Below are 27697 nucleotides of genomic sequence, written 5' to 3'. Positions count from 1 at the left end.
GATACGACAAAAAGTGAAAACATGTCTTGCAAAGCCCTGTTTTTAAATACACAAAGGTTACTTCATAACCGAGCTCCGCGTTTGGAGCTTTTATTTTTTAGGCCTTCCCTTGTTTTTCCGCCCATATTGCGGTAATTCTTCTGGTATTTGATGCAACCTGGCTCCGTGGCCTGAAGTATGTGCAGGCAGAGAAGATGAGGGAGAAGGCTGAGGTAAAACCCGGAGATGCAGATATGAGTAGATGGGGAATGGTCGTGACAGTCGTGCATGTCAGCAGACACTGAAAGATGATAATTCTGAAAAATATTAATGTCTTACTTGGCCTAAATGCAGGTGATCAGGTAAGTCTGGGGAAAACATCGTTTTCAGCATCCAAAACTTCTTGAAGGGGATGTTCGGAGCTGGGGACACAAGTTGATATAATTTCTAAACTCATTTTAATTAATAAAATTTCCGGTGTACTGAAACAATTCTAATTATTCATGAAAACAGCTTTTTCTAATTTTATGAGAATATCTTACAAACTTAAATAACTAATTAAGTATCTATACTGTACTGAGCAAACAGTTTCATTTACATACAGTGTCATTAAACGGGCCAAAAGCAATTCAATAAGGAGAGATCACTTGGAAGAATTGAACACGATTTATTGAGATAGAGAAATTAATGTATTTGGCAATTAGACTCTGATGACCCATCATGGCAGAGAAGAATCTCAGTGGTGATAGGATTTAGGATCGGACACTGGAGGTGGTGGTAAAATTGAAGCTTGGATGGAGCTCCTCTGACTGAGGTGTGTTCAGCACTTTAGCTGTGTTTGATTTTTAACACAATGTTTCTCACAACTCTCTAAACCCCAAATATAGCTGGAATATAATTGTCTCTTGGTGCCATTAGGTAGTGAACTCCAGCTCACACTGGGGCAGTTGGCAGCTGAGTGTGGAGCGGCTGGGGGGAGAATTAGCACCAGTTCTGAGGCTCTGCCACGTTTGCCTGTGGCCACTGGTGTTAGATGTTGGCAGAAAGAATAAGATTGTGGATGCAAGCTGCGGAAATGAGCTTCCTGTTTGTGAAGAGGCGCTAGAGCTGCTATTCCTACTAATGGAAAGGAGCCGGCAGACGTGGTGCATGCGCCTCTGAATTGAGGTGTTTTGGGATATCCTATCACAAGAAGACCTCTGTGTAGAGGTTATACCTCTCAGCTAGTGTGGGACCAGCTTCGTGTCCCCCCAGAATAGCCAAAGGAGGTGGGTGCACCTAGAGAGGTCTGGGTGTCTCTTTGTAGACTGCTAGCTTGTGTCTTAAATTAATATCAAACTATATTTCCCATTGAACAAAGAACATGGTGTTTTGTTATGTCATTGTAATCTGGAGTTGTTGTTTAAACAAGTTACAGTTAAGCTTTGTTTTTCTGATACCCGCCCCCCAAGAAAAAAATGCATGCAAAGACTGAAAACCACAATTATAGATAATGTGGACATAGTAGGTAATGAATATAAACTCACAAACTACAAAATTAAATTGTGTGACCATGTTGCAATGCACACGTCACTGCACAGTATCTTCTCATGATGCACTGAGGCTCCAAATTCATAAACTGTTAACCCTGTACACCTCTCCAAAAAGTTTAACTACAGCAGATCCTCTGTCAACCTATTTTTTTCCTTTTTTCTTTTTTTGCTGAATTTCTGTTTCCAGGATGCTAAGCCTGCCCGTTGTCTGTTTCATTCACAGTGATTAGCCTATAGCCTCTAGGCTCAGTCTGTATATGGACGTGTGCAGTAAACTTGCTGTTGCTGCAAATTTGAGGCAGTGCAGATTAACAGGAACCTGTCACGGGCCTCTCTCCGAAATGCCAAGAAGACAAGAATGCTACAATTGTTCCCGATACAGTTATGCATTATATCCTTTATTATTATTTATAATGAGACAGGATTTGTCATGGAGATCAATTCAATCAATTAGACATTTGAGAAGTATTAAGACAGGGATATGTGTGAGCAACACGTTCTTACTCCCAACTCGTCAAATGTGTGACGCATGGTCAGGCTCCCTCTGCTTCACTTATCGACGCGCAGGGTACCCCCCTCGCGTCGAGAATTGACGTGCCGGGTCCTGACCATGCGTCACACATTTGACGAGTTGGGAGTGAGAACGTGTTGGTGTGAGAGTGAACTCACACATCTGCAGTCAGCTAGTTTATCAGTTGAAGTCACTTAACTCTGTCATAAAATTGATAACTCAATCAGATGATATCTGACCATAACAAGTCTTTCTCATGATTTGATTATCACCTGGAATAGGGTAGTTTTACTGTGTCCGAACATAAACCCTATGTACAGTCCGTGGTCTGAATTTTTGTGTCATCACGGAGAAATGCTTTCCTGGAGACATCTAAAATGTTGAGAACTAGCACAAAAAGCATGTTCAAGAACTTTGGCAGGTTTGTCCACATGATGGTTTTGCAGCTACCCGAGATACAGTTACAGAACTTTACAGGTTTCCACAAGTATTTTTTCCCAGTCATTAAAAAAAGTTCCTGGTTTTAAACATAAATTACGGTTTTTTCTTTGTGTGTGTGTGTGTGAAAACATTGTCAAAGTGAACTGCAAATCTTTACATCCTGCACAGCATTGGTTTGTAGCTTTATTGTCCCAAATTCCCATTTTGTACTTGCACAGACTGCGTGTCCTAAATAAATAAATAATGTTTGGTGGCGTAATAATGAAACAAACGGTTCACATCGTCCTGGCTGTGCTTTTTATACGGAACAAAACATTTTTATGTCTAAATTGTTGATAGAATAGATTCCCTCCGAGTGTAGACAGGAGGAAGTACCAATAAAGCCTCAGATTTTTAGGGTTCATGAGGATCTAAATATTTTTTAACCGCGAGACGGAAAGAATTTCTAAGTGCTGAAAGTGCTGTAATGCCGCTAGTTTCCATAGGAGGGCACTGTTGCACCAGTGTTTCAAATTACTGCTAAGGTAGAAACATATATTTGGAAACTGCCACTTTAATAGCAGAAGTAAATAACAAATGTAACATTCAAAATCAAGCTTTCCTCAGAATAGCCCAAGTCTCAACCAGAAAGTCTTTCGAAAGTCGAATTTGCTGCTGTCGATGCAGTAACAATTCAGACGGCCTTTATCTTGTTATTTTACCGATGTTTTAGTCAATTATTGATTGGTTTGTAGCAGAGAAAGCCAGAAAGTATTAAATAATCTTTGGAGTTAGTAATAAACATAAATATGGCATAAACTTTGTCCTTATGGCTGATTACTTATCAGTATTTAGGGCCTAACAGCGCATGACTTGCAATTTTATCTAGTGCTCGGAAATTTGTCACCAACTGATAAAGTGGTTTCAGGCTCATCTAAAGCTACTGTGTTCTGTTTTTCTGCTTTACATGTAAAATTACCTCAGCAAATAATTGCATTTTGGGGTTCTGAGATTAAAAGAGCACATAAAGCAACAAGAATCCCATACGGAAAAGATATATATAAATCTTATAAAGTTTGTATCTCTCTTGTGTTGAACTTGTATGAAAAGCATACAAGAGTGAAAGCAAATATAAGATCCCTTGAAAAATTATATAAATGAAACTTGTATGTTTTGGATACTTCCTAAAACAATATATGAAAGTAATGAGAAAGTGGCCACTTTCATGAGTAAATCATATAAGCCTTATACGATTCATTATATGAAGCAAGCTAAAGCTGATGCAAGTCTTTTATAAGTTTTTTCTATTTCTTTTCCAAATGGGAAGTAAAATAAACAACATGAACTTAATAAACTTATTAAAGACACAAGAAAAAAGCCAAAAAGGAGAAGTAATAAAGTGAAGTAATAATAAATAATGAAGTAAAACAAAATGAAGTATACAAAATTAAGATAAGACTGATGTCTTGTTCATAACAACAACCCTTTCACTTCCAGCCAAAGTATATAAAACCTTTGAGGAAGTGGCCCCATCAAAACAGCACATTTTGTGCACATATAACTAATTGTACAGCTTACAAAAGATCTTGATAATTATCAAAGCAAAACTAAGACTTCCCCTCTTGTGAAGACGGCCCACTGATGTTTGCTGCTTCTCTGAAACATTGTATCTGTAAATGAAAACTCAGATACACCCTCCGTTATGGCTCTATTGTCCAAAGGCCAAGGCAGCACAGAAGGTTAATGAAACTGTATAACAGAGTCCTTCCCTCTCAGTGAGAGTTTGTCTGCGTGGAGCTGAAGCAGCCAGCATGTCTCCGAGGATTCTTGTAACGCTCCTGGCCGTGTCCTGTGCTGTTTCTGCTCAGTCAGACGTGGAGAGCCAAGCGAGGGAGTTCCTGGACAGGTTTGACAAGGAGGCGAGTGACCTTATGTACCAGTACTCGCTGGCATCATGGGCCTACAACACCAACATCACACAGGAGAACGCAGACAAAGAGGTCAGCACTTGGAAAACACTTACTTTAAAATGTGGTTATTTTGTTACTGAGTTATAAAACCTGAAGTCATTCTCCACAGGCAGAACAGGGAGTGATCTGGGGCACGTTTTACAACAGAATGTCTGAAGAGTCCCAGAAATACCCCATTGACCAGGTCAACGACCTGGAAATCAAATTACAGCTCATTTCCCTACAAGACAAAGGCTCTGGTGCTTTGTCCGCAGATAAAGCTGCACATGTAAGACTATTTAAATATTAAATTCAACTTTGGCAAATTTTCATTTGGACAAACTGCACAGATATAGTAGTCTTCCACATCAAATGAAACATTTTATCGCTGTGTATTCTTTCATATCTTCCTGTAGCTGAATAAAGTCATGAGTGAGATGAGTACAATCTACAGCACAGCCACAGTGTGTATGCTTGACAACCCGCTTAACTGTCTGACTTTGGAGCCAGGTAAGCTCTCCTTATTAGGACCTGTTGTAGTGAAGTGGCTGCCTGCTGCTGTCAAAGACAGGCAGAGCAGTTTATTATTATCACGCTCGCTAAGAAGATGAAAATATGTCTGTTTGGGACAAAAGTTTGTATTTGTTGCAGTAAAGCTACTTTCGTCACAAGGGATCGCAGCAGCGGGCAGCTCCACGTGTGATTAGTAAATTAAATCATCATAAAATAATAAAATAGCACTAATTCATCGCTATCTCCTCACAGTCAGAAGGCTCTGGGTTTGAATGTTGTGGCCTGGTGAGGGCCTTTCTGTTTGCCCTGCACAGCTTTTATCCGGGTTCTTGACTTTCTTCCCGTAATCCAATAGAATTCTCTGTTAGATGCATTTGCGATTTTAAATTTGACGTAGGTGTAAATGTGAGTGTGGATGGTAGTCTGTCTTTTTTAAGCCTGTAATGGACTGCCTACTTGCCCAAAGCGCACACCTGTTCTTGATCAGTGTCAGAATGGATACAGGAACAAACCCAACTTTACTTTTTTTTTGTTTTTGTTTAGTTTAGTTTTTTGGGGGGAGAATATGGGCATTTTTCTGTTTTCTCACTTCAGTGTGAGCCTGCCCTGACACCGCTCTGTGTCTTTACTTGTTTATAGGACTGGACAAAATAATGGCCACTAGTCGAAACTATGACGAACGTCTCCATGTGTGGGAGGGCTGGAGGAAAGAAGTAGGAAAGAGGATGAGACCTCTCTACGAAGACTACGTGGATCTGAAGAATGAAGCTGCCAAGCTAAATGGTGAGGAACTAATATGAAAAAATAATGAATAACAGACAAGCTTCATTGCGGTGTGTCCTGATGCAGACTCTAACTTTATCAGGGACCTGTAGAGATATAAACTGATTCTCAGTGAAGATAGTGAGACAAGAGCTGATAGTGTTCAGCGATCATGACCACTCCTCCACCACTGAGGTCTAATTTTGCTTTGGCAGCATCTCGCTCATGTAACACTAGTAGTGTCATATCTTACATTATGCTTATTAAGTGTGATTACCATCAATGCTAAAAACACCAAAAAATGTAAAAAAGCATTTAATTTGGTGTTTTTTCTTGATCTCTGACACAAACGCTTATTGTGTGCAGGTTTTGAAGACTATGGCGCTTACTGGAGATACAACTATGAGACTCTTGAGGACGACATCATGTACCATTACACAGGCGATGAGTTAATGGAAGATGTCCGTGTAATATACAAACAGGTACGTCCATGTCTGTGTGACCCATGCTTCACGCTTCAGTGCCTCTGTGTTAAAGACAGTTAGAATGTGCAGTTGGTTATTGACTGTGTGACGTAATTAACATAAATTATTTATAATAATTGTAACAAGAATAATACACTGGGGTTTTTTTCCCCCACAGATTCTGCCTTTATACAAGGAGCTGCATACCTATGTGAGAGCCAAGCTTATGGAGGTCTATCCAGGGCATATTGATTCAGATGGATTTCTCCCAGCCCACTTGCTGGGTATGTTTCTGGTTTCAAAGCTAATAATGAAACCAAAGACACTGAATGCGAAATATCCACCTACTACTCTCATAATTACATTTTTTATATGCTTTAATTTTACAGAGTTAGTGTTTTTGGCATAAATTCAGCACAGTTGCGAAACAAATTTGAGAGCGGCATCAGGAGCTTATCATTATCATGAAAGAGTCAAGATTCAAATCTGTTTCGTCATATACAGAAAATTAAGATCTTCAGGCTACAAATAACTTTTAAAGAAAACGTCTGAGTTGGGGGGGAGGGTATTACATTTGATTCCCCCCATTTTCTATTATCATCGCTCCCTCATGTCTGCACTTTCTGTAATATTTTCTTATTTGATCCTTGGTTTAAGTGTAGAGTCTTTGTTCATGGGGCTTGTGGGATACCTGATGACAAAAAAAGAGTAATTGACAACATATAACTGCAATCTGTAAACTGTAACAACAAAAATGTTGTTGACAGAGCAGATAGTTCATGCAAGGTCTCATAATTTCAGAACTGAAAGTGTGTCTCCCTCTGCTGTTCATGTATTATCACTACCTCTCTGTGCTACAGAAAAATAATGCCAACAGACTTATTATATTGTACATGTGGCTTTTAGCTGGAAATAACCGATCCACCCACATGTATTGTGCACATATAAAAAGTTACAGTCTGCTGTAGAAGGAGAAAATTTATGAAAAAATAATTTTCTTATTTGTTGGTTGTTCAGGTGACATGTGGGGAAGATTCTGGACCAACCTTTATTCTCTAACAGTGCCCTATCCTGCCAAACCAGATATCGATGTCAGTCAGTCTATGGTGGACAAGGTATTGCAGAACTTTTTATTTATATATAAAAAAAAGACAGCCCTGTGACTTGGGGTTATCTGTCCAGGGTGTACCCTGTGTCTTGTCCTATGGTAGATAGAGTGGATGGATGGAAAATAAATATGTATACTCAGAAATTCCTACCTGTCATCTTAAATTTCAGGGTTGGACCGAGCTTCAGCTTTTCCAAGAAGCTGAGAAGTTCTTCATGTCTGTGGGCCTTTACAAGATGTTTGACAACTTCTGGAATGACTCTATGTTTGTACATCCCAATGATGGACGCAATGTGGTCTGTCACCCCACAGCCTGGGACATGGGAAACAGAAAGGACTTTAGGTAGAGTATACACAGCTACACTACTGTGCGACAGTCTTAAGACACCTGTCATTTCTTTATGAGTTAACCAGTTTTGTATCTACAGACAACTAACAACTTAGCAAAGAACAAAACTTAAATTTCTTAAGGCACCTTGTAAAATTGAAACTCAGTGTTAGCAGATCTCACGCAGCGATGAATCCATATGTGAATTTTCTGGTTCAAATCAGTGTCAAAATATAAAGAGGAGGTCGGGAGAGAGATACAGTGAGACTCTGATTTTGATCCACAGTGGGATGTGGTATTTGTCTGGTTGGCAACAACAATGATCCCAAACACACTTCGGATAAAGTAAAAGCGTACTGGATGGAAAAGCATGCAATGGAACACTATCAGTGATGGGTTGGTCTCCCCAGAGCCCGGACCTTAACATTATTGAAGCAGTGTGAGATCACCTTAGAGAACAGAACAAAAAGCAGCCAACATCCAAAGAAGAGCTTTGAATGTCCTCCAAGATGCCTGGAGAACTATTCCTGAAGACTTCACAAAGAAATACAATACAATACAACTTTATTTATATAGCACATTTAAAACCAAAGGTACACCAAAGTGCTTCACAACAAGGTTAAAACATAAGATAAAAGATAAAAGGCTATAACAGAGTACAAAAACCCCCAAAGGTACAGACAGAATAAAAGTAAAACATTAGAGCATGGTTTAGAAGATAAAATTACAGGGTATTCATAAATATAAGGTGGGGGTATTTATGCAGCGGGACATTAGTAGGAAGATAAGTATCATAAGGGTAAAATATAGGGGAAGTGCACTAACTAACTGAAAATGCTCGGTCAAACAAGTACGTTTTTAACTGAGATTTAAATGCCGAGATTTAAATCTGAGATTTTAGAAGCGCAAATAGCAGCAGGAAGATTGTTCCAGAGGCTCGGGGCTGCCAGGGCAAAAGCACGGTCACCTCTGGTCTTTAGCCGGGATCTAGGCTGCACTAAGAGTAATTGTCCTGATGATCTTAGGGCTCTCCTAGGGGTATATGGACTAAGGAGTTCAGTGAGGTAGCACGGTGCAGTATTGTTTATGATTTTAAAGGTAAGCAACAGAATTTTAAACTCAATTCGGTATTTGACAGGGAGCCAATGCAGGTCAGCAAGGACTGGAGTGATAGAGGCAAACTTTGCGGTTCCAGTCAGAAGGCTGGACAACCTGCAATCTATGAAGAAGGGTGGAGTGGAGACCAAAGTAAAGGGAATTACAGTAGTCTAATCTAGAGGTCACAAAAGCATGGATTAGTTTCTCAAGGTCCTTGTGCGGTATGTAGTGCTTGGCCTTGGAGATTTGATGCAATTGGTAGAAACTAGATTTAACTATAGTGGATACTTGCTTGTCAAACTTAAAGGAGCTGGCAAAGAGAACACCTAAGTTGCTAACAGTGCCAGAAAGAAAGGCGGCAAGGGGTCCTTGACAGAAATGACAGAAAGCTTGTTAAGAGAGTTCAAGCTCTCCTAGGCAAGAGGAAAAAAGGTGTATATACAAGATGTCGACTTTCAAGCTCCTTCGAATTGTACAAACTCTGTGTTTGCCATTTATACTGTATTTCCAAGCCTGCATACTTCAGTTATTTGATGCTCATTGTCTTAGCAAAACTTAGCAAGACATGAAGAACAAGAGGTGGCTCATAACTTTTGCTTTATCTATCCATCTGTCTATTTATCTAGGTTCGACTTTTGTTAAAGCAAGTTGGCAGCTGGGAATTATGATAGCCATAAAAATAAACCTATTAGAACACTGATGTTGTGATGCTATTTAATCGCTGAATCATCCTTTTCTGCTGATAAAGATAACCAAAGTCTAGGTTGTAAAATATTAATATAATTTCTCCAACACTGCCTAGAATAACGTTTCTCAAAATGCAAAATAAGCAAAATAATTTTATAGTTACTCGTGTGTCAGTTTGGTTTAAAATTACAGGAAAAGAATTTGCGTGTAAAACTGAAGCCCTCTACCTGTCTTTTTAATTAGTTATTCTGCTTTTAGTGCTTGGAGTTCACTGAGTTCACTATTGCTCTTTTACTGGTCACTGGTCACAGTAGTATGAAGTGTCTCTGTCACACAATATAATTGCTGATATCAGCATTTCTCCTGTAATATCTTCAGGATCAAGATGTGCACCCAGGTTAACATGGACAACTACCTCACAGCACACCATGAAATGGGACACAACCAGTACCAGATGGCTTACCGCAACCTGTCCTATCTTCTGAGGGATGGAGCCAATGAGGGTTTCCATGAGGCTGTTGGAGAAATCATGTCCCTCTCTGCTGCAACACCCAAACACCTACAGAGCCTGAATCTCCTGCCTGCTGACTTTGTTTATGATCAAGGTACAGCCGTTGCGGGCAGCACTGGTGCTTCAAAACATTAAAGCTGCTTTAATCAATAGATTTATAATAACAAGAAACAGGTGAACGAGTAAGCTACAGAGAGCAATCACCTAACTCTGCAGTTTTTGTATGCAGCATTTTAACTTCTTTCAGCTCATTGTTTTAGTTTTCTGTCCCCTCAATTTTACAGGAGCAAAAGCATTCAATATATACCCAACATTAGATCTCAGGTAGTCGCAATTGCTGGTGTCTCACTTCTACAGACAACCTCAAATGACAACCTGAGGAAGTGCTGTTTCTGGCTTGATTTTTCTGTCCTGATGCTTGCCCCTTGTTGGATAATAAGCTGTTGGCCAGTAACCAAGTTGTCAACATGAACCTAGATATTATGAACACGTTGACCTTGTTTTTATTGCCTCTGCGTGGCAAAAAAATATATATTTATTGCAAATTTAATTTTGCAATGTGTCTGGATTATTAAATGTAGAGTTAAGATAACTTAAGCACTACATGCGATATCAGGATAAGATGACCTGCAGCCTTATGCTAACTGGTATTCAAACTTTCATCGATTTACAGTCTCTGATAAAGAGGCCATAAACATAAAAATAAAGCATTTGTAAAATTTAATTATGTTCTCACTCTGAATCATAAACTGTCTTTGTGTTTAATGCTTTACAGACACAGAGATCAACTTTCTGCTAAAACAGGCACTCACTATTGTGGCCACCCTGCCTTTCACCTACATGCTGGAGGAATGGAGGTGGCAGGTGTTTGCAGGGAACATCACCAAGGGTGAATGGATGCAACGCTGGTGGCAGATGAAGTGAGCAGAGTTATGCAATATTTAGTATAAAGTTTACTTCAATGTCATCAGATTACAGTTAGGTTCATACTTTTTTTAAACTATTTTTTTGCATCTGTGCACCCCTATAGAGATTTTAAAATCAAACAATATGCAAATGAGGTGCAGAATTTCTTGCACTTAATGCAAACTGTTCATGCAAACTTAGGAATTACAGCCATTTAAAAAAAAAAATGAATTAAATTCCATGAAAAATGAATCCAAAGATTTAGAGTTCATTTGAAGTGTTGAATTTAAATTTGTCTGCTTTTCACTAGAATCTCAATTTGATGTTCAAAGACTTAAAGTAAAGTAGGCCAAATTATGCTCAATAAACCAACATAAACCTGTTAAAAAGAATAGGAGTGACCAAATCAAAGTTATTAAAAAGAATTAATGCACAGGCCAGCTCGATAACACCAAAAGGCTTAAAAGAGCACAGAAGACAACTAAAGGAGATCATGGCAAAAATGTTTCCTCCACAACATCACAACACTCTCAAGAAGGTCATTGTACCATTATGGAAGTCTATAACGTAGATGTGCCTTCTTGACTGGAAATGCAAAGAGTTTACAACAAGGTGCAAACCAGTCACCTAATCTCAACACAACAGAGCCTTCTTTGTAGTTATTAAATGCAATGCAGCAACTGAATATTGATGCAATAAAGACCTGTGAGAACATTTTAAGTGAAGACATGGTTTTTGATGTCCATGGGTTTTAGACTTCAAGCAGCCACCAAGAACAAAGGAGTTTTTGATCCAAGTTTTAATAACAGTCCTTAAATGTAAAAGTTTGCCTCTGCCTTTGTCTCTAACTCCTAAACTGTAAATGCAAAACCGTAGTTAATCCTTCGAATTAAAGTCAGCACTTCAACCACATCTTAATTGTTCAAGTTAAAATCCATTGTGGATTGGTTCTGCTGGCAGCCATGCAAAATTACAATAAAAACACAACAGAAATGTTATTACAAAGTGGGCATAACTGTAGGGAAGTGACTTAAAAACTGGAGAAATAAAAAAAGGTCTTCATTTTGTGCAGTTTAGCAGCTGCTTCACTGCAGGCCTGACAGCTTGTATTATTGATTCTGTGTTGTTTTAATAGGAGAGAGCTGGTTGGGGTGATGGAGCCAGTGCCAAGAGATGAGACTTACTGTGACCCACCCGCTCTGTTCCATGTGTCTGGAGACTATTCATTCATCAGGTAACAATCCCAATCTAAAGCTGCATTTTGTGTCAATAACACTACAGATTGTGGATTGACTTAATTCTTAAATTATAGCAGTTATGACCATTTGGTGCAGTTCTCAGTTCACTTTAAACTGAACCTGTGTGTGTGTGTGTGTGTGTGTGTGTGTGTGTCCATTTGTTACTGCTTTCAATCCAGGTACTTCACACGAACCATCTACCAGTTTCAGTTCCAAAAAGCGCTCTGCAATGCGGCCGGTCACACGGGCGACCTGTCTGCATGTGACATCACTAATTCTACCAAAGCAGGAACCAAGCTAAGGTGCATACAACTTCCCTTTCTTCATTTTTAACCTCGCTCGCTTGATTTTCTTATCACAACAGTCTGTTTATGTTTTCTAGGAAGTCCATGTAGCTATTTGAAATTACAGCATAAATGGTGCAGGATTTCAATTTTGCTCTAGCACATTGTATTACTTTTTTGTTCTTCACGTCTAAAAGTGCTGGAATAATTTATCATCATCCTCATTGTTTTCTTCTAGGAATATGTTAGAACTTGGAAGGTCTAAGTCTTGGACCAGGGCTTTGCAAGCAATATCTGGTGACACAAAGATGGATGCCCAACCTCTGCTGGACTATTTCCATAAACTTTATGAGTGGTTGCAGGCAGATAACAAGAAACACAACAGGGTGGTAGGCTGGAGTGAAGATCCATGTAAGTACAAAAGATACCCAAAATGAAAATTATTAGCACTAAAATCACCTATCTGGAGTAATAGTATTTAGTGTTTCTTGAGATTGATACCGCTCTTCCTGATGCCTTCCTGACTACTTGATAAAAGACTGAACGTGGGAAGGAAACTCTCTGTAGTCTGGACTTGCACGTCTAAAGTGCATTGAATGATTTGTACACAAACTTTAGAACTGACAGTAATTTACTTGAATCTAGTTGTCATCGTCCAGCATAATACAGCTTTCAAAATGCCGTTTTTTTTTTTACAATTTGCTTTTTATACTCAAAGAAGACAACATTTTAATTAGTGTCACAATCTTCTGTTCCCAACCATATGTCCTTAATTTATCACCTAACTTCTCACACTTTTCCTGGTCCTGTTAGCCTTTAAGCTTTCATCGATTCTTAAAATCTTAAAATCAAAAGTCTGCTTTTGGGTCCTCACCCCTACAGCTATCTGTTCTGCCTTATTTCTAGACTTTATGCTAGTTAACGTAATATGCTGGAGCACATTTATCATACAGGTATACATCTTTAAAATGTCTTTAACTGATTGTTGTTCCCATTACAGATCCAGAATATTCAATTAAAGTGAGACTAAGTTTAAATTCTGCAATGGGCAATGATGCTGTGAGTACTAAAAATTGTCATTGAGCTAGAAATTTTGCAGGAATTCTGCACTTATGAAGTTAAATACTGTCTGTTTAACGTCATGCCCATTGTTTTGTTTTTTTAATCTACTATGTGTTTCAGTACCCCTGGAATGCCAATGAGCTTTACCTGTTCCGGGCCAACATTGCTTATGCCTTGAGGCAGTACTACAGCCAGAAGAACAAGACTCTTCCTTTCACGTCAGTATGCGGTCGATATTTTGTGCTTTAAGCAAAACAAAAAAATTGTTTGGTTTGAGTTTTCTCTGTTTGCACATGCAGAACAACTAATGTCATCACCTATAAGGAGACTCCCAGAATCTCTTTCTACGTTGTTGCCAAAAACCCAAATACATCCACTGAATTCATCCCAAAGAATGAGCTGAAGGAAGCCATCAGGTGAGGATCAAGTGCGTGAGTGGCTAAATACAGAATATCAGAAAGCACTGAGCTCAGCATCCTAAGGTAGCTGCAGTAGCCAAGCAAATTCATTTATTTAAAATCTTTTTAGTTGCAGTTTTTAGCTGGATGGAAATGTTGAACTTCAGTAACATGGCACAAATTGCCATCAAATTGCTGTTTTATTCACACATCCATGGTCTTTACAGGATTAGTCGCAGGTGTCTTTGGTGATCTATGGCTCAAACCTTTTTCTTATGAAATGAATTGTGAACGCTTTAAAATATTTTTAAAAATGTCTTGGCACAGCTATAACAACAGCATACATTTATAACATATTATTTTTATTTTTTTATTATAAGAGTTGTAATTTAACTGCCTCCTGCTACACCTGAAATAACCAACCTGGCAGTAATGTCGCCTGTGCCTGTTTATGAGTTGTAAAGCAATAGTAAAGTCATTTAAAATCTATTCCAGGTTAGCTCGAGGCCGGATCAACGACGCCTTCAAGTTAGGTGATAATACTCTGGAGTTTGCCGGTATCCTACCAACACTGGCCTCACCCACTGAGCAACCTGTGCAGGTGTGGCTCGTGGTATTCGGTGTGCTTATGAGCATCGTGGTGGCAGCCGGCGTCTACCTTGTCGTCTCTGGTGTCAAGGAGCGCAGGAAGTAAGTAGACCCAAATATACACTACCGGTTAAAAGTTTTAGAACTGCTCAATTTCTCCAGTTATTTACTGCAATTCAAGTCATTCAAGTCCAATGAATAGCTTGATAACTGAAAAATAATGTACATTTCAGAATTATACAAAAAAGCCTTTTTCAGGGAACATAAAATGGGTTAAAATTTAAAGCTGTTCTGCAAGTCTCAGTTTCAACTGTGAAGAGAAGACTTCGAGCTGCAGGTTTGACAGGACAAGTTGTGTATGTGTGTTTTAATTATATGTAGATATTACAAGTCTGTCTATGCAGTTGTATGTTTTTACCATCAGAGGTTTAGTCTGCCCCTTTTCACAAATGATATCTTGACTTCACATAGACTCGGTGACTAAATGAGTAAAATAAAAATATTCCAATTAAATTAATTATGTGCATAATGTTAAGGAATGTTGTTTTCTGTGTTTATAGGAAAAAGCCTGGTGTGGAGAACCCCTATGAGTCATCCACTGATGGACAAAGCAACAAAGCCTATGATGACAGTGACAATGAGCAAACTGGATTCTGAGTCTACCGCTGTCGTATTAGATCAGAGGGAAGATCAGTACTTGTGTCCAGTAATCTCATAGCCTTCCCAGAAATGGGAAAGTAAAGCTTTAAAAGTTCTCTTCTTCTTTCATCAGTGCTGCGTGGCCTCCAATCAACAATAACAGAACATTAACAGTGCTAAATGTGAAGCATTATGCTGAAGGTTGTTAATTGGCAACAGTGAATAACCCTGTTAATGAACAGTATCCTTAATTGCCATTTACATAATATACTTCCATGTGAATGTCATTAAAGTGTTATTATACAGTATTTTGTGATACAATAAGTAACAAGTTTAACACACTGCCTTATATTTAACTGTTTTGGTAATAATAATAATAATAATAATAATAATAATAATAATAATAACCAGTTTAAAGTATCATTTTAAAAATAAAGTTCATAATTGAAAAAGTTAGGCAAATTCAAGTCACATTTATGATGATGCCACCTACGTGTCAAAATGCACACTTCAATCACAGCACACATTTTGTTTTAGTCTAGTTTACTGTGTTTTCATATCAAACCTGAGAGATTTCCTAAAGTATCAAATCTTGTCATTATACACCTAGATGCTAAAGAAAAATGATCAAATAAAAACATGAATGTTGCATTAAAAAAATTCTGCTACACAGTTTACCAATGGAACTTTTTTTTACTTGTCAGCTGCGCATGTGTACAAAAAAAGACATTTCTTTCGCAAGCAGTGAGTGACCATTAAGCGAAAAGGAGAGTAGTACATTTGTATGAGTTGATATTATACAATCAAAGCCTAAAGGTGTGATTTCCAGGACGTCTGAGATGTGTTATTAAAAAAGAATTCTAAATATATTTGGTTGTGTTGCAGCGGTCCCCAACCCCCGGGCCTCGGACCGGTACCGGTCCGTGAGTCGTTTGGTACCGGGCCGCGAGAGTTGAGGCTCAGGTGTGAAATGTATAGTTTTCAGGGTTTTTATCAGTTTTCAGCGTTATTTTGCTATCGTTTTTATCGTTTACTCGGTTTTCCTGGGTCTTTTCACGTGTGTTATGAATAAATTTTCTTTTTTTCGGTACCGGTACTAGTTTTATTTTGTTGTATTTATCCGCGACACCTTAAAGGCCGGTCCATGAAAATATTGTCGGGCATAAACCGGTCCGTGGCGCAAAAAAGGTTGGGGACCGCTGTCTTAATGCATTGGGCCATTATTTATCGTTCATGTAATGTGTCATTTTTCCTTACAATGTCTTATAATATATTGGAAACAGTATTGTTGTATCAAACATATAGATTATACAATATGAGTTCAAAAAAGAAAACAAACAAACAAAAAAATTCAGCTTGAAAGACTTTAAACAACAACGGACCCCAGCTCTGTTTACGTATCAGTACACGGTACATATCAGACATCCTAGGTCGCAGGCCAATGATTGATTTTGTAATCGTATCATTGGAACTGCTGCCCTATATTCCCGACACCAAGGAACACCTGATCGCCACGTTCGCCTGGTGGTGAGCTGGATCAGGTGGTGGGACAGGATGCTGGATGGGCGTGGCATATCTAAACACAGAGTGAGGGTGTGCTGGGAGTGTTGGGTTTATGCTCTGGTCTGTGAAATGTCAAATTCCCACTTCTAGCAGAAATTTGACAACATTGTGAGGGAAATAGGGAACAGTGAGGCCCCTTGGCCATGTTCCCAACCTCCATTGTTGAGGTTGCTGCAATGAGCTGCGGCTGCAAGGTGGGTGGTGCCCTTCTTGGTAGGGCCAGGTGGAGTGTGGCTCTGAAGCAAAAACTTGAATGTGTTTGGTGAGAGCATGCATTAAGACTTTCAGTCAGCCTCAAAGTGATTCTAGCAAATCTTCAGGCAACTCAGAAACTTGCGGTGTGTGGTACGGGTGCTGCCAGTTTCAACTGAGGATGTAAGTCAGATGGCGGAAGTAATACTTTGAGGATCTCCTCAATCCCACAGACTTACCTTCTGTAGAGGAAGCAGAGCCTGGGTACAAGAAGTATGACCCATTCATCACTTGGGGTAAGGTCACTGAGGCAAGTAAAAAACAAAAGCGTAACACTACAGTTGGTGTCTGAGATCATTTTCCACGTCATCTCTCAGGTAGGGACATGTGGAATGACAGCTGTGTAAAGGCATAGCCTTAAAGAGATGGAGAACTATGGATTTCTGCAGCAGCAGAATTTGAAACATGGATGTTGGTTTGTGTTGTTAAACCAGGTCACACGAAATATTTACAAGAATTTTTTTAAAAATGTAACTGACTTTTCTGAGTCCTGAAAATGCAGAAGAAAATGACTCTCCATCACTTTTGAATGATGAAGAGGAAGGACTGATCCACTGTATGTCCATCCAGGGTTGCCACGCCCACTGTGTCTGTGTTGCAAACGTTGATGAACCAACCGCTATACAATGCTGACTCAAATCTCCGTCGTCTCGCTGAGTCACCCTTCATGTAAAACACAAAGGAGAGGGTACTCTCATCGCTCTTGGAGATCTGCTTCAGCCTCTGCTTCTCACATGTCTAAAGGGATGAAAGCGTGGATTAGTTTGCTTGAAAATGGCAATTTCCTTATAAACATCTTCAAGTCACAATGAAATGAAGTACAACTGACCCCCAAGTAAGCTTTAAACTTATACCGTTACACTGAATCTGCATCGCATTACTTTAACATTCACAAAACTGTTATGATGTGTTATGATGGTCATTCAAGATTATCCATGAGCCACGATTCAAAACCAATGTTTACTCACCAGCCACTTTATTACCTAAACATTTTTAATGCATCTATCAAACCAGCCAATCAGATCGCAGCAACTCAATCCATGGCGTGTGTTACATGGTCAAGATGACCTGCGTAAGTTCAAACAATCCGAACGGGGATTAAGGTGATTTAAGGGACCTGAATATCGCATGGTTGTTTGATCACTCAGAAAATGCTGATCTGCTGCAATTTGCCACACAAGGGTTTACAGATAATGTTTTGAAAAAGAGAAAATATCAATCAGGTGCCGAGTTGAGTGAAAATGGCTTGATGATGTCAGCGCTCACAGGAGATTGGTCAGCCTGTTTAAAGCTTAGGAAGGCAGCTGTAATTCAAATAAACCCACGTTACAACTAAGGAATGCAAAAGAGCATCTCTGAGTGCACAAAATGTTCATCCTTGAAGCAATTGAGCTATGGCAGCAGAAGACTACACCAGGTTCCACTACTGTCAGCTAAGAACAAGCAGTGAGGCTACAGTTCACACAGTACAACCGAAGAATGGACAGCCATTGTTTGGTCCGATAAGGCTTGATTTCTGCTGCTGCATTTGGAAGGTAGGATCAGAATTTGGCATAAGCATGAAAGGATGCATCCATCCTGCCTTGTATCAACAGTTCAGCTTGGTGGTGTAATGGACATTTTTGAACACCCTTTAGGAGTACCAGCTGTGCATCATTTAAACACCACGGTCTACTCGAGTATTACTGCTGACCTTGTCAATTCATCAAGACTACACTGTACTCTGATGGCTGCTTCCAACAGAATAATGTGCCAGGTCTCAAATCATCTCAAACTGGTTTGTTCAACACGACAGTGACTCAAACGACCTCCACAGTCACCAGATCTTAATCCACTGCAGGACCTTTGAGATGTGGTGGAGCAGGAGAGTCTCATCATGGAGCAGCTGACAAATCTGCTGCGTCTGTCTGAAGCTATCATGTCAATGATAGTAAAATCTCTGAGGAATGTTTCCAGAGGGCTGTTGAATCTGTGCCACAAAAATTTAGGCAATTTTGAAAATAAAAGGGCTCCAACATAATATTAACAAGATGAATCTAATATTTAACTGGTATTAGATTAGTGCGACCTCTAATGTAGCAATTTTTGTACTGTTTTGATTCTGGCAGGCATGTGGATTTTTTTTCTCCTTCTCTCTCCTCTCTGTAACCGCTTTCTCTTTATTTCTGCCATTCTCATTAGGCCATTATTTCGGTTGCATATGAATGCAGAGAAATGTAATTTTCATGCTTTTAGCCCGTTCTGTGCTATATTCTCCAGAATGTGCAGCTGACCTGGAGAAAATTAGAGCAGTAACCAAGTGGCCGGTTCCTGCCACTAATTACACAGTCTCATTCTTCAGACACTCTGTTTAATGGCCAAAAATTGACAAAGATTTTAAAGAATATGTACTTAATTTCCTGCTCCATTTGAACTGTGTCTCTTGTCCCTGTCTCCCTTTGAAGAGTCTCTTGGTTACCAGCCTCCTTTGTTCACAACTCAAGAAGGAGAGGGGACAGTTCTTTCTGTTCAGCACGATGTATGCCCCTGCCATCTGTGGAAACAGGCCAAACCTGCCCTCCTCAGAACTGCTGACCAGAATGGTTGGTTGGAGGACTCCAGCTCCACAGTGCTCACCACCAGGCTCTCTCCCAAAGACATTCCTTTAAACTGACTTTGACTCCTTTAAGAAACCCTCACCCAGATTTACTGGACTTTTTGATGTTGTGAAAATAATAATTTTTCCTCAGATTAAGCCTGTCATTTCATGGCTCCTTAAAGGCTGATTTAGGGAGCCACGACCCATGCGGTTGCTCCTGCAAAAGCTAATACTTAACTGTCTGTGAAGGTTCTCAGTCATCCAGGTCATCGTAGTCAAAGGAACTTGCAAACAAAAGCGTCTGGACTTCTTTAAGTTACTTGAAGATGTTTCACCTCTCATCCGAGAAGCTTCTTCAGTTCTAACTAACTAGAACTGAAGAAGCTTCTCGGACTAATACTTAACTCTAACTCAATCTCCTAATTATTTCATTTTGCGAATGATTTCCACTCTGATGAAGATGATCTCTTCATTGTGGCACCTGTTAGTGGGTGGGATATATTCACCAGCAAGTGAACATTTTGTCCTCAAAGTTGTTGGGTTAAAAGCAGGAAAAACGGGAAACTGTAAGTATTTCAGTGAGTGTGACAAGGGCCAAATTGTGATGGCTAGATGAGTGGCACAGCTCCAAAACTGCAGCTCTTGTGTTCCTGGGTTGCAGTGGTCAGTATCAAACATGGTCTAAAGAAGGAACACCGGTGACCCAGCGACAGGGTCATGGGCAGCCAAGGCTCACTGATGAACGTGGGGAGCGAAAGCTGACCCTACATGCATCAGACTGCTGAAAAAGTCGATGCTGGTCCTAAACAAAGTGAAAGAACTAGAAAGGCGTGAGAATGCAGAGTGCATCGCAGTTTGTTGTGTGAGGGACTGCATAGCCACAGCCCCTGCTGTTCACCACTGAAAACACCAGCAATGGGCATGTGAGCATCAGAACTAGACTGTGGAGCAGCTACAGATGATGGCCTGGTTTTGTTTTACATCACGTGGATGACTGGGTGCATGTGCATTACGCACCTGGAAACACCTGGCACCAGGATGTTCTATGGGAAGAAGGCACGCCAGTGAGGCAGTGTGATGCTTTTATATATATTCTTCTGGGAAACATTGGGTCCTGCCATTCATGTGGATGTAATTTTTGACAAGTACCACATACCTAAGTGTTGTTGCAGACCATGTACACCCTTTAATAGAAATGGTACTTTCTGATGACTGTGGCCTCTTTCAACAGGATAAAATGCTCTGCCACAAAGCAAAAATGTATCAGGAATGGTTTGAGGAGCATATCTTCAGTTTGAGGTATTGACTTGGTCTCCAAATTGCCCCAGATCTAAATCCAATTGAGCATCTCTAGGATGTGCTGGACAAAAAGTCTGACCCATGAAGGTCTCACCTCATAACTAAAGGGATCTGTTGCTAACATCTTGGTGCCTGATACCACAGTCCATGCCTCAGTGGGGAAGGCTAATTTTGGGACCAACACAATATTAGGCAGGTGGTCATAATGTTATGCCTAATCTGTGTATATTTAAAATTTTGATATTACTACTAATTTGAGATGCTAATTATTCTGCCATTATATATTTTTTGTAACATAACTCTGTCTAAGCAAATCTTTTAAAGTGAGAAGTGTATCTACATAGAACAAAGGACAGAAACGGGCATGCAATGCTTTCATCCCCTGAACAATGATGGCTGAGTCCAGAGAAACAAATGTTTATCAAGCCTTTTTTTTCACTGCCATGATTCAGTCAAAATCAAGAGCGTACACTTATTACCTCCACTTTTAGGAGCACTCTGTCCGCTTGCTTGCAGCACATGAGGAAGCAGTTGGAATCGGTGAGGTTTAGCACCACTGGCATCCCACTGGAACCCCTTCTGAAACCGCTTGACTTGTAGTAGTAGATGGTAATTTTCTCTGAGCACAAAAGGAAACCAAAATAATGAGAGCAGTTTCCCTATCAGAACAGAGTATTTTCTTACTCTACCTAACACTGGAGTAAATGTGAATGATGACAGCTTCAGTAAAAACTCATCTGAAAACCACGAGTGCCACGTTGATGTGTCCTGCTCTGAAAGACAAACCTGGATTTGGAGAAGCATAGACGATCCTCTCAGAACAGATACCTCGGAGGTATTGGCGAGTGGCCAGATTTTCAATTAAAACATTCGACAACTTTTCCTGCCGGAAACTGCCGCCTCCTCTCGGAACTGAAAGTAAGAATGGGAACAAGGGCCCCTGTTTATAAGTTATATCCCTTTTTAAAAACAAAGGTGACTGCACTGACCGTTTTCAAACTGTGATTTCACAGTAGTGGTCTTGTGGTCTTTACATCGATCTCGACTTTCACAGGTTTCATTTTTCCTTTATGAGATTTAATGTTGCCAGTTGAAGGCAGTTGTACAACACATAAGTTATCTATAGGGGTCTGCAGAAAAACTGCCTAGTCAAGGTCATAACAGCTGCCAGGACACATTTTGGTTCATGGGTGTAAACATGCGACCATTCTCAGTAGCTTCCTCTTTAGATAACCACAAATATACAGAAGCAAAAGGAATACCCAGTTGCCTCACAACATTCAAACACTTTAATGCATTAAATACTGTAAATATTGCTGTTAGCAAAGTTAATTATGAGATAAGAAGAAAAGCTGGGAGAAAAGGCAGGAGAGTAAAACTGCTTTTACTCACCGAGCGTCACCGTGCTGGATTCTGCCACCATGATGATGTCATTAAAGGTACATCCTGTCGCATCACAGCCCCTGCCTCTCACCAGAGAGATGCTAGTTTTTGTCATCTCAACAACAAACATCTCATTCTCCTCAGTTTTCGCTTGGCAAAGATCCTCTTCAATATTCCCCGTCTCCTTTTCTTCTTCCTGCGGCTCCACTACAGTTCCCGCCGGGTCATCCTCCCTTGTCATCTCCCAGCTAAAGCTAAGGAGTGTGGGCTCTTTGGAGACTGGTTGTAAAGTGTCTTCAGTCAGGGATGTCTGCTCAGTGTGGTCCTTTTCCTTGGCTGGTTTGCACACTGTCTGAAGAGAACGAAGAGAAACAGGATAATATAAAATACCCCCCAAAAACCAAAATAAACACAGAAAAAAGATGTTCGCAGTTAGCATTTACCAAGATTATGAAGAACATAAGCACAGAAATTTGAATCACATTACACATTTTCATAATGTTTACATATACAGGGAGTGCAGAATTATTAGGCAAATGAGTATTTTGTCCACACCATCCTCTTCATGCATGTTGTCTTACTCCAAGCTGTATAGGCTCGAAAGCCTACTACCAATTAAGCATATTAGGTGATGTGCATCTCTGTAATGAGAAGGGGTGTGGTCTAACGACATCAACACCATATATCAGGTGTGCATAATTATTAGGCAACGTCCTTTCCTTTGGCAAAATGGGTCAAAAGAAGGACTTGACAGGCTCAGAAAAGTCAAAAATAGTGAGATATCTTGCAGAGGGATGCAGCAATCTCAAAATTGCAAAGCTTCTGAAGCGTGATCATTGAACAATCAAGCGTTTCATTCAAAATAGTCAACAGGGTCGCAAGAAGCGTGTGGAAAACTAAGGCGCAAAATAACTGCCCATGAACTGAGAAAAGTCAAGCGTGCAGTTGCCAAGATGCCACTTGCCACCAGTTTGGCCATATTTCAGAGCTGCAACATCACTGGAGTGCCCAAAAGCACAAGGTGTGCAATACTCAGAGACATGGCCAAGGTAAGAAAGGCTGAAAGACGACCACCACTGAACAAGACACACAAGCTGAAACGTCAAGACTGGGCCAAGAAATATCTCAAGACTGATTTTTCTAAGGTTTTATGGACTGATGAAATGAGAGTGAGTCTTGATGGGCCAGATGGATGGGCCCGTGGCTGGATTGGTAAAGGGCAGAGAGCTCCAGTCCGACTCAGACGCCAGCAAGGTGGAGGTGGAGTACTGGTTTGGGCTGGTATCATCAAAGATGAGCTTGTGGGGCCTTTTCGGGTTGAGGATGCAGTCAAGCTCAACTCCCAGTCCTACTGCCAGTTTCTGGAAGACACCTTCTTCAAGCAGTGGTACAGGAAGAAGTCTGCATCCTTCAAGAAAAACATGATTTTCATGCAGGACAATGCTCCATCACATGCGTCCAAGTACTCCACAGCGTGGCTGGCAAGAAAGGGTATAAAAGAAGAAAAACTAATGACATGGCCTCCTTGTTCACCTGATCTGAACCCCATTGAGAACCTGTGGTCCATCATCAAATGTGAGATTTACAAGGAGGGAAAACAGTACACCTCTCTGAACAGTGTCTGGGAGGCTGTGGTTGCTGCTGCACGCAATGTTGATGGTGAACAGATCAAAACACTGACAGAATCCATGGATGGCAGGCTTTTGAGTGTCCTTGCAAAGAAAGGTGGCTATATTGGTCGCTGATTTGTTTTTGTTTTGTTTTTGAATGTCAGAAATGTATATTTGTGAATGTGGAGATGTTATATTTGTTTCATAGGTAAAAATAAATCATTGAAATGGGTATATATTTGTTTTTTGTTAAGTTGCCTAATAATTATGCACAGTAATAGTCACCTGCACACACAGATATCCCCCTAAAATAGCTAAAACTAAAAACAAACTAAAAACTACTTCCAGAAACATTCAGCTTTGATATTAATGAGTTTTGTGGGTTCATTGAGAACATGGTTGTTGTTCAATAATAAAATTATTCCTCAAAAATACAACTTGCCTAATAATTCTGCACTCCCTGTATAAAGTGAAACACAATGAATTGTTTATTTTATTTTATTTTATTTTTAATCTTCTAAGACTGTATCTGAAATAACATCTCTAAACTAGAAGTCGTCAACTCACCAGCATTGGACTCCCCTCAGCTATCATGTTTGCCAGCTCCTCAGGTGTAAGATCATTCAGGTCCATGCCATTTATCTGCTGAAGCTTGTCTCCTTTTCTGATAAAAATAAACAGTAAATAAATAAAATAAATGTACAATGTGCTTTACTGAGCCCTTTTGTGTTTGGCAGATGTAATAAAAGGAGTTAGAGTGTGTTCATAAATAATAATTTACTAGTTTTACTCTTTAAAGGGGTTATTTTTTTCCACTACAGAAGGTCTCGTGAGTACACTGAGCTAGAGATGAACACAAAAAAATCTATCTATCTTCAGACATTTCTTAGCAGTTAAGAAAACAATCCAACCCAAAATTGGAATAAAATTACAAAATAAGGCAACAGAATTATATAATACATCTTAGTTCATTTGCTCAATTCACCTATAATATTTCACAGTTTCAAACTTTTCTGGCATCATGTTGAAATGGTTAAGTGGTAGAATTTGAAAACAGTGAAAATAAGAGAAAAAACAGGATTACATAATTAGGTATGCAACAAACCAAGATACTCCAAACTGAACTCACGCTCAAAGAAAGAAAGAAAAGAAAAAGAAAAAGGAATTCTGCACAAAATGCTGACTTTAAGTAATTTTATCACATTTAAATTTTGTAATTTTGTTACATTTTACGATGTAAAATGTTACATTTAATGGGATCTGGTCGAATGTCAATGTACTTGACTGGTATATGTTCATTTTATACCAAGTTTATTTCAGTTTATTCCTTAAGAATGAATTATTGGAATAAATAAACATCTTTCATCACTGCTTCATGTTTAATGAGGGTGAAAAATAGAAGGCTCAACATGTAAGCTGGAGAGAAAACCTCAATGTAAATATAAATAAAAACTAAGAGAGTTATATGTTTTTACCAAAAACATGGTCTTGCTTAAAAAAAAAAAAAAAAAATCCATAACATGAAGTTGGATGTCTGTGCAACGTTATATGACTACAACTTTTGAGGCTCTACAGTAAAACTGTATTAACTTCTTTCATAGTAGTACCTGGAAAATAGTTGAAGAGAAAGAATCCGCTAAACAGAGAGCAAATTATACCTGACATAAAGTTTTCCTTCATTCTCCATTTTGTACTTCACCACATTTTCCACTACATATTGATGCTTTCCCTCATGGATCTTGTGTGCAATCAGCACACCGCCCTTAACCAGAGAATCCTAAAATGTACAAAAAGAACACAAACTTTAACTTTTCTCAACAAAGACAATCATGTCAGGATTATCTTTTAAGTGTATCTCACTACATGTAGTGCTTATTGTTAGGGGACAGTTAAGCGTTGTCACCTACCTTCATGTCCATGGTGGCACCAATGTCCGCTCTAGATAGCGTTATACCACTGACTGAAACAGACTCTGGTGAAAGTGGCAGTTTTTAAGTCTTCCAGTGTGTCTGTGCTTCAACTTATTATAGAACAAAAAGGGGAACTGTGAGTGAGAAAACACTGACACTGTCGTGGATGGGGAACTGCTGTCAAAAAAGGAAGTAAGAGAAGATTAGAACATTTCTGATGAAAAGTGGACACAGTGTATGGTTTGTTTGAAAGCAGAACTTGTGAAGCATGTGGAAGAAGAAGGTAATGTTTTAACCGTAAAATATCTTTTCAATAGCAACAAATACAGTGCTTTGATAAGTCACACACTTCCCTTTTCAAAACTGATAAAGACTAAAATATTATCACATAGTATTACTATATAATATTACTCAGATAACATCCCTTTTTTTTCCTTTCACTGCGTTTAAACTTCCTTAAAAACACCAATAATAAGGATTAAAAAATTAGCATGAAAACCTGAAAAGTTTCAAATATAAATCCCAGCAGTCAGATTTACAGTGTATCACAGATCACATGTAAGCTGTTGGAAAAAAAATCTCTTCCCCTGTGACAGTTATGATGGGAATATATAATGTAACTAAATATCAGTTCATTTTTACCCGTGTCTGCCTGTACATTAGAAAAAACACAGTACCAGATTGTGAACGTCTAATGCAAGTAAAATTCCTCCATTCAAAACCATAAGTACAGCGTTCACTATTAATTTAACGCTTAAAAAGTAAAAAGATGCCACTTCTTAATTTGTACATTTCACTGCTTTAAACAGAGGTGCTACCAACGGGGGGGCGGGGGGCCCTGGCCAACTCCCTGGCAAAGCTGTCCTAATAATGTAAAAATGTTGCAGAAAAGCTGGTGCCAATTCCTGGACAGATTGCTGGTGCATCTCAGGGACAACACAGAGACAGGCAACATGATCGAATGCTTATTTTTCTTTCTTCTTAAAGTTAACTCCACTCTGAGAAAGTGAATCTTAAGCTGCTTCTGCTGACAATCATTAAAGTGATGGTTGGGACTTCCAGTCAATTAAAACAGATTAACATGGATTTCCAAATGTTTTTTGATTTTCATATGTACCTATTTTATGTCACATCAACTTAAATAGAGGGAAATTAACCAGGCATACAACTCCCAAAAAGTGGATTCTGTTCATCTGGACTTTTTTCAGTGGGAGAAACATTATGTCACTCATCCAAGTAACTTCTTCAGTCTCATATAGGGCATGTTTTTCAAGTAACCTATATTTGATGACAGCATACTAAAACTGGAAATTCAGTTTTTGGTGTGCCCCCCCATATTTTTAGTGGCCCCTATAAGGCCACCCCTATGAAAGAATTCTGGATGCACCCCTTGCTGTACAGTACATATTTCATATTCTTGCTCAAAAAAGGTCAACCTATCATGAGTTCAGAAAAACAATGTTTCTTAAGTTTATTTTAAGAAGGTGATTTTTGTGATGCCTCCATGCTACCAGCAGCCATGGCTACCCAACTGAGAGAGATGGATTTAAAGCAGGGTTGTCATTTTAATACACATTTAATTACTATCTCATTATAAAAAAAAAGAAGTCAGCACAAATCTCTGAGCTTATAATGTATATACATATTTATAATTTGACCTCCACACAGTGTATTGCTTATCATTATTTGTGTTGAATTACAGTGTTTTAGCCCACTTTAATGACATGAAACGTGATATAGTGTCCCAACAAAAACGTCGGGATGTTCCGCCTCGGGAGTGAGAACAAGCTCAGTGTCCTCACAATTTTGTGTTCCAGCACCACCTAGTGGAGGACACCATGATTTATTAGAGAAGAGAAGAGAGGGTTTCTGGATATTTACTTTACTGCATTGACTGCTGAACTCCTATTTAAAGTAATTTTGAAATTTTCCACAAGAGCCTGTTTATGTGGATCATTGTTTGATTTATTATTTGGATAAATCATAAAGCTGTTTTTCATTCTTTTAACACTGCACATCATCACCAAATGGATGAAAGAAAGTATTAACAATTGATATGAACTCATTTTAAATTATGGTTTTAGAATATTTAATAGATTTTTTTTTTATCCCTCTTTGGATCTTG

The 27697-nt window shown here is 39.2% G+C and overlaps 2 protein-coding genes across 2 annotated transcripts; one reads left to right on the top strand and one right to left on the bottom strand.

Moving 5' to 3' along the window:
• Nucleotides 1-4167: 4167 nt before the first annotated feature.
• Nucleotides 4168-15637, top strand: ace2 (angiotensin I converting enzyme 2). The gene is made up of 18 exons (XM_084924858.1): nucleotides 4168-4442; nucleotides 4522-4680; nucleotides 4808-4901; nucleotides 5544-5687; nucleotides 6033-6148; nucleotides 6309-6414; nucleotides 7148-7245; nucleotides 7409-7581; nucleotides 9730-9956; nucleotides 10638-10782; nucleotides 11904-12002; nucleotides 12186-12308; nucleotides 12529-12701; nucleotides 13291-13349; nucleotides 13473-13570; nucleotides 13652-13768; nucleotides 14246-14440; nucleotides 14899-15637. Exons 1-18 carry the CDS (start codon nucleotides 4254-4256, stop codon nucleotides 14993-14995), a joined length of 2412 nt encoding a protein of 803 aa, XP_084780984.1. The 5' UTR covers nucleotides 4168-4253; the 3' UTR covers nucleotides 14996-15637.
• Nucleotides 15638-15650: 13 nt separating this feature from the next.
• Nucleotides 15651-26546, bottom strand: LOC146393951 (uncharacterized). Its single transcript, XM_084924965.1, has 7 exons — nucleotides 25570-26546; nucleotides 25321-25439; nucleotides 24230-24326; nucleotides 22062-22404; nucleotides 21456-21581; nucleotides 21149-21288; nucleotides 15651-17530 (listed from the first exon to the last, which is right to left on the bottom strand). Exons 1-7 carry the CDS (start codon nucleotides 25579-25581, stop codon nucleotides 17312-17314), a joined length of 1056 nt encoding a protein of 351 aa, XP_084781091.1. The 5' UTR covers nucleotides 25582-26546; the 3' UTR covers nucleotides 15651-17311.
• Nucleotides 26547-27697: the final 1151 nt, after the last annotated feature.

This window comes from Perissodus microlepis, chromosome 1 (genome assembly GCF_051167445.1).
Source record: "Perissodus microlepis isolate ML-2025 ecotype Zambia chromosome 1, ASM5116744v1, whole genome shotgun sequence".
Taxonomy (NCBI): domain Eukaryota; kingdom Metazoa; phylum Chordata; class Actinopteri; order Cichliformes; family Cichlidae; genus Perissodus; species Perissodus microlepis.
Note: the sequence above shows the minus strand (reverse complement) of the source record. Positions and strands in the feature narration are given on the sequence as shown.

Excerpts from the sequence above, each read along its gene's own strand:
- LOC146393951 (XM_084924965.1), bottom strand. Across the intron at positions 21,582-22,061 it reads ATCCAGCACGGTGACGCTCG|TTCCGAGAGGAGGCGGCAGT; the intron begins GTGAGTAAAAGC and ends TCTTACTTTCAG. Across the intron at positions 17,531-21,148 it reads GAGTGCTCCTAAAAGTGGAG|ACATGTGAGAAGCAGAGGCT; the intron begins GTAATAAGTGTA and ends TCATCCCTTTAG.
- ace2 (XM_084924858.1), top strand. The coding sequence starts at position 4,254 with ATGTCTCCGAGGATTCTTGTAACGCTCCTGGCCGTGTCCTGTGCTGTT. Across the intron at positions 4,902-5,543 it reads CTGTCTGACTTTGGAGCCAG|GACTGGACAAAATAATGGCC; the intron begins GTAAGCTCTCCT and ends ACTTGTTTATAG. Across the intron at positions 12,702-13,290 it reads AGGCTGGAGTGAAGATCCAT|ATCCAGAATATTCAATTAAA; the intron begins GTAAGTACAAAA and ends TTCCCATTACAG.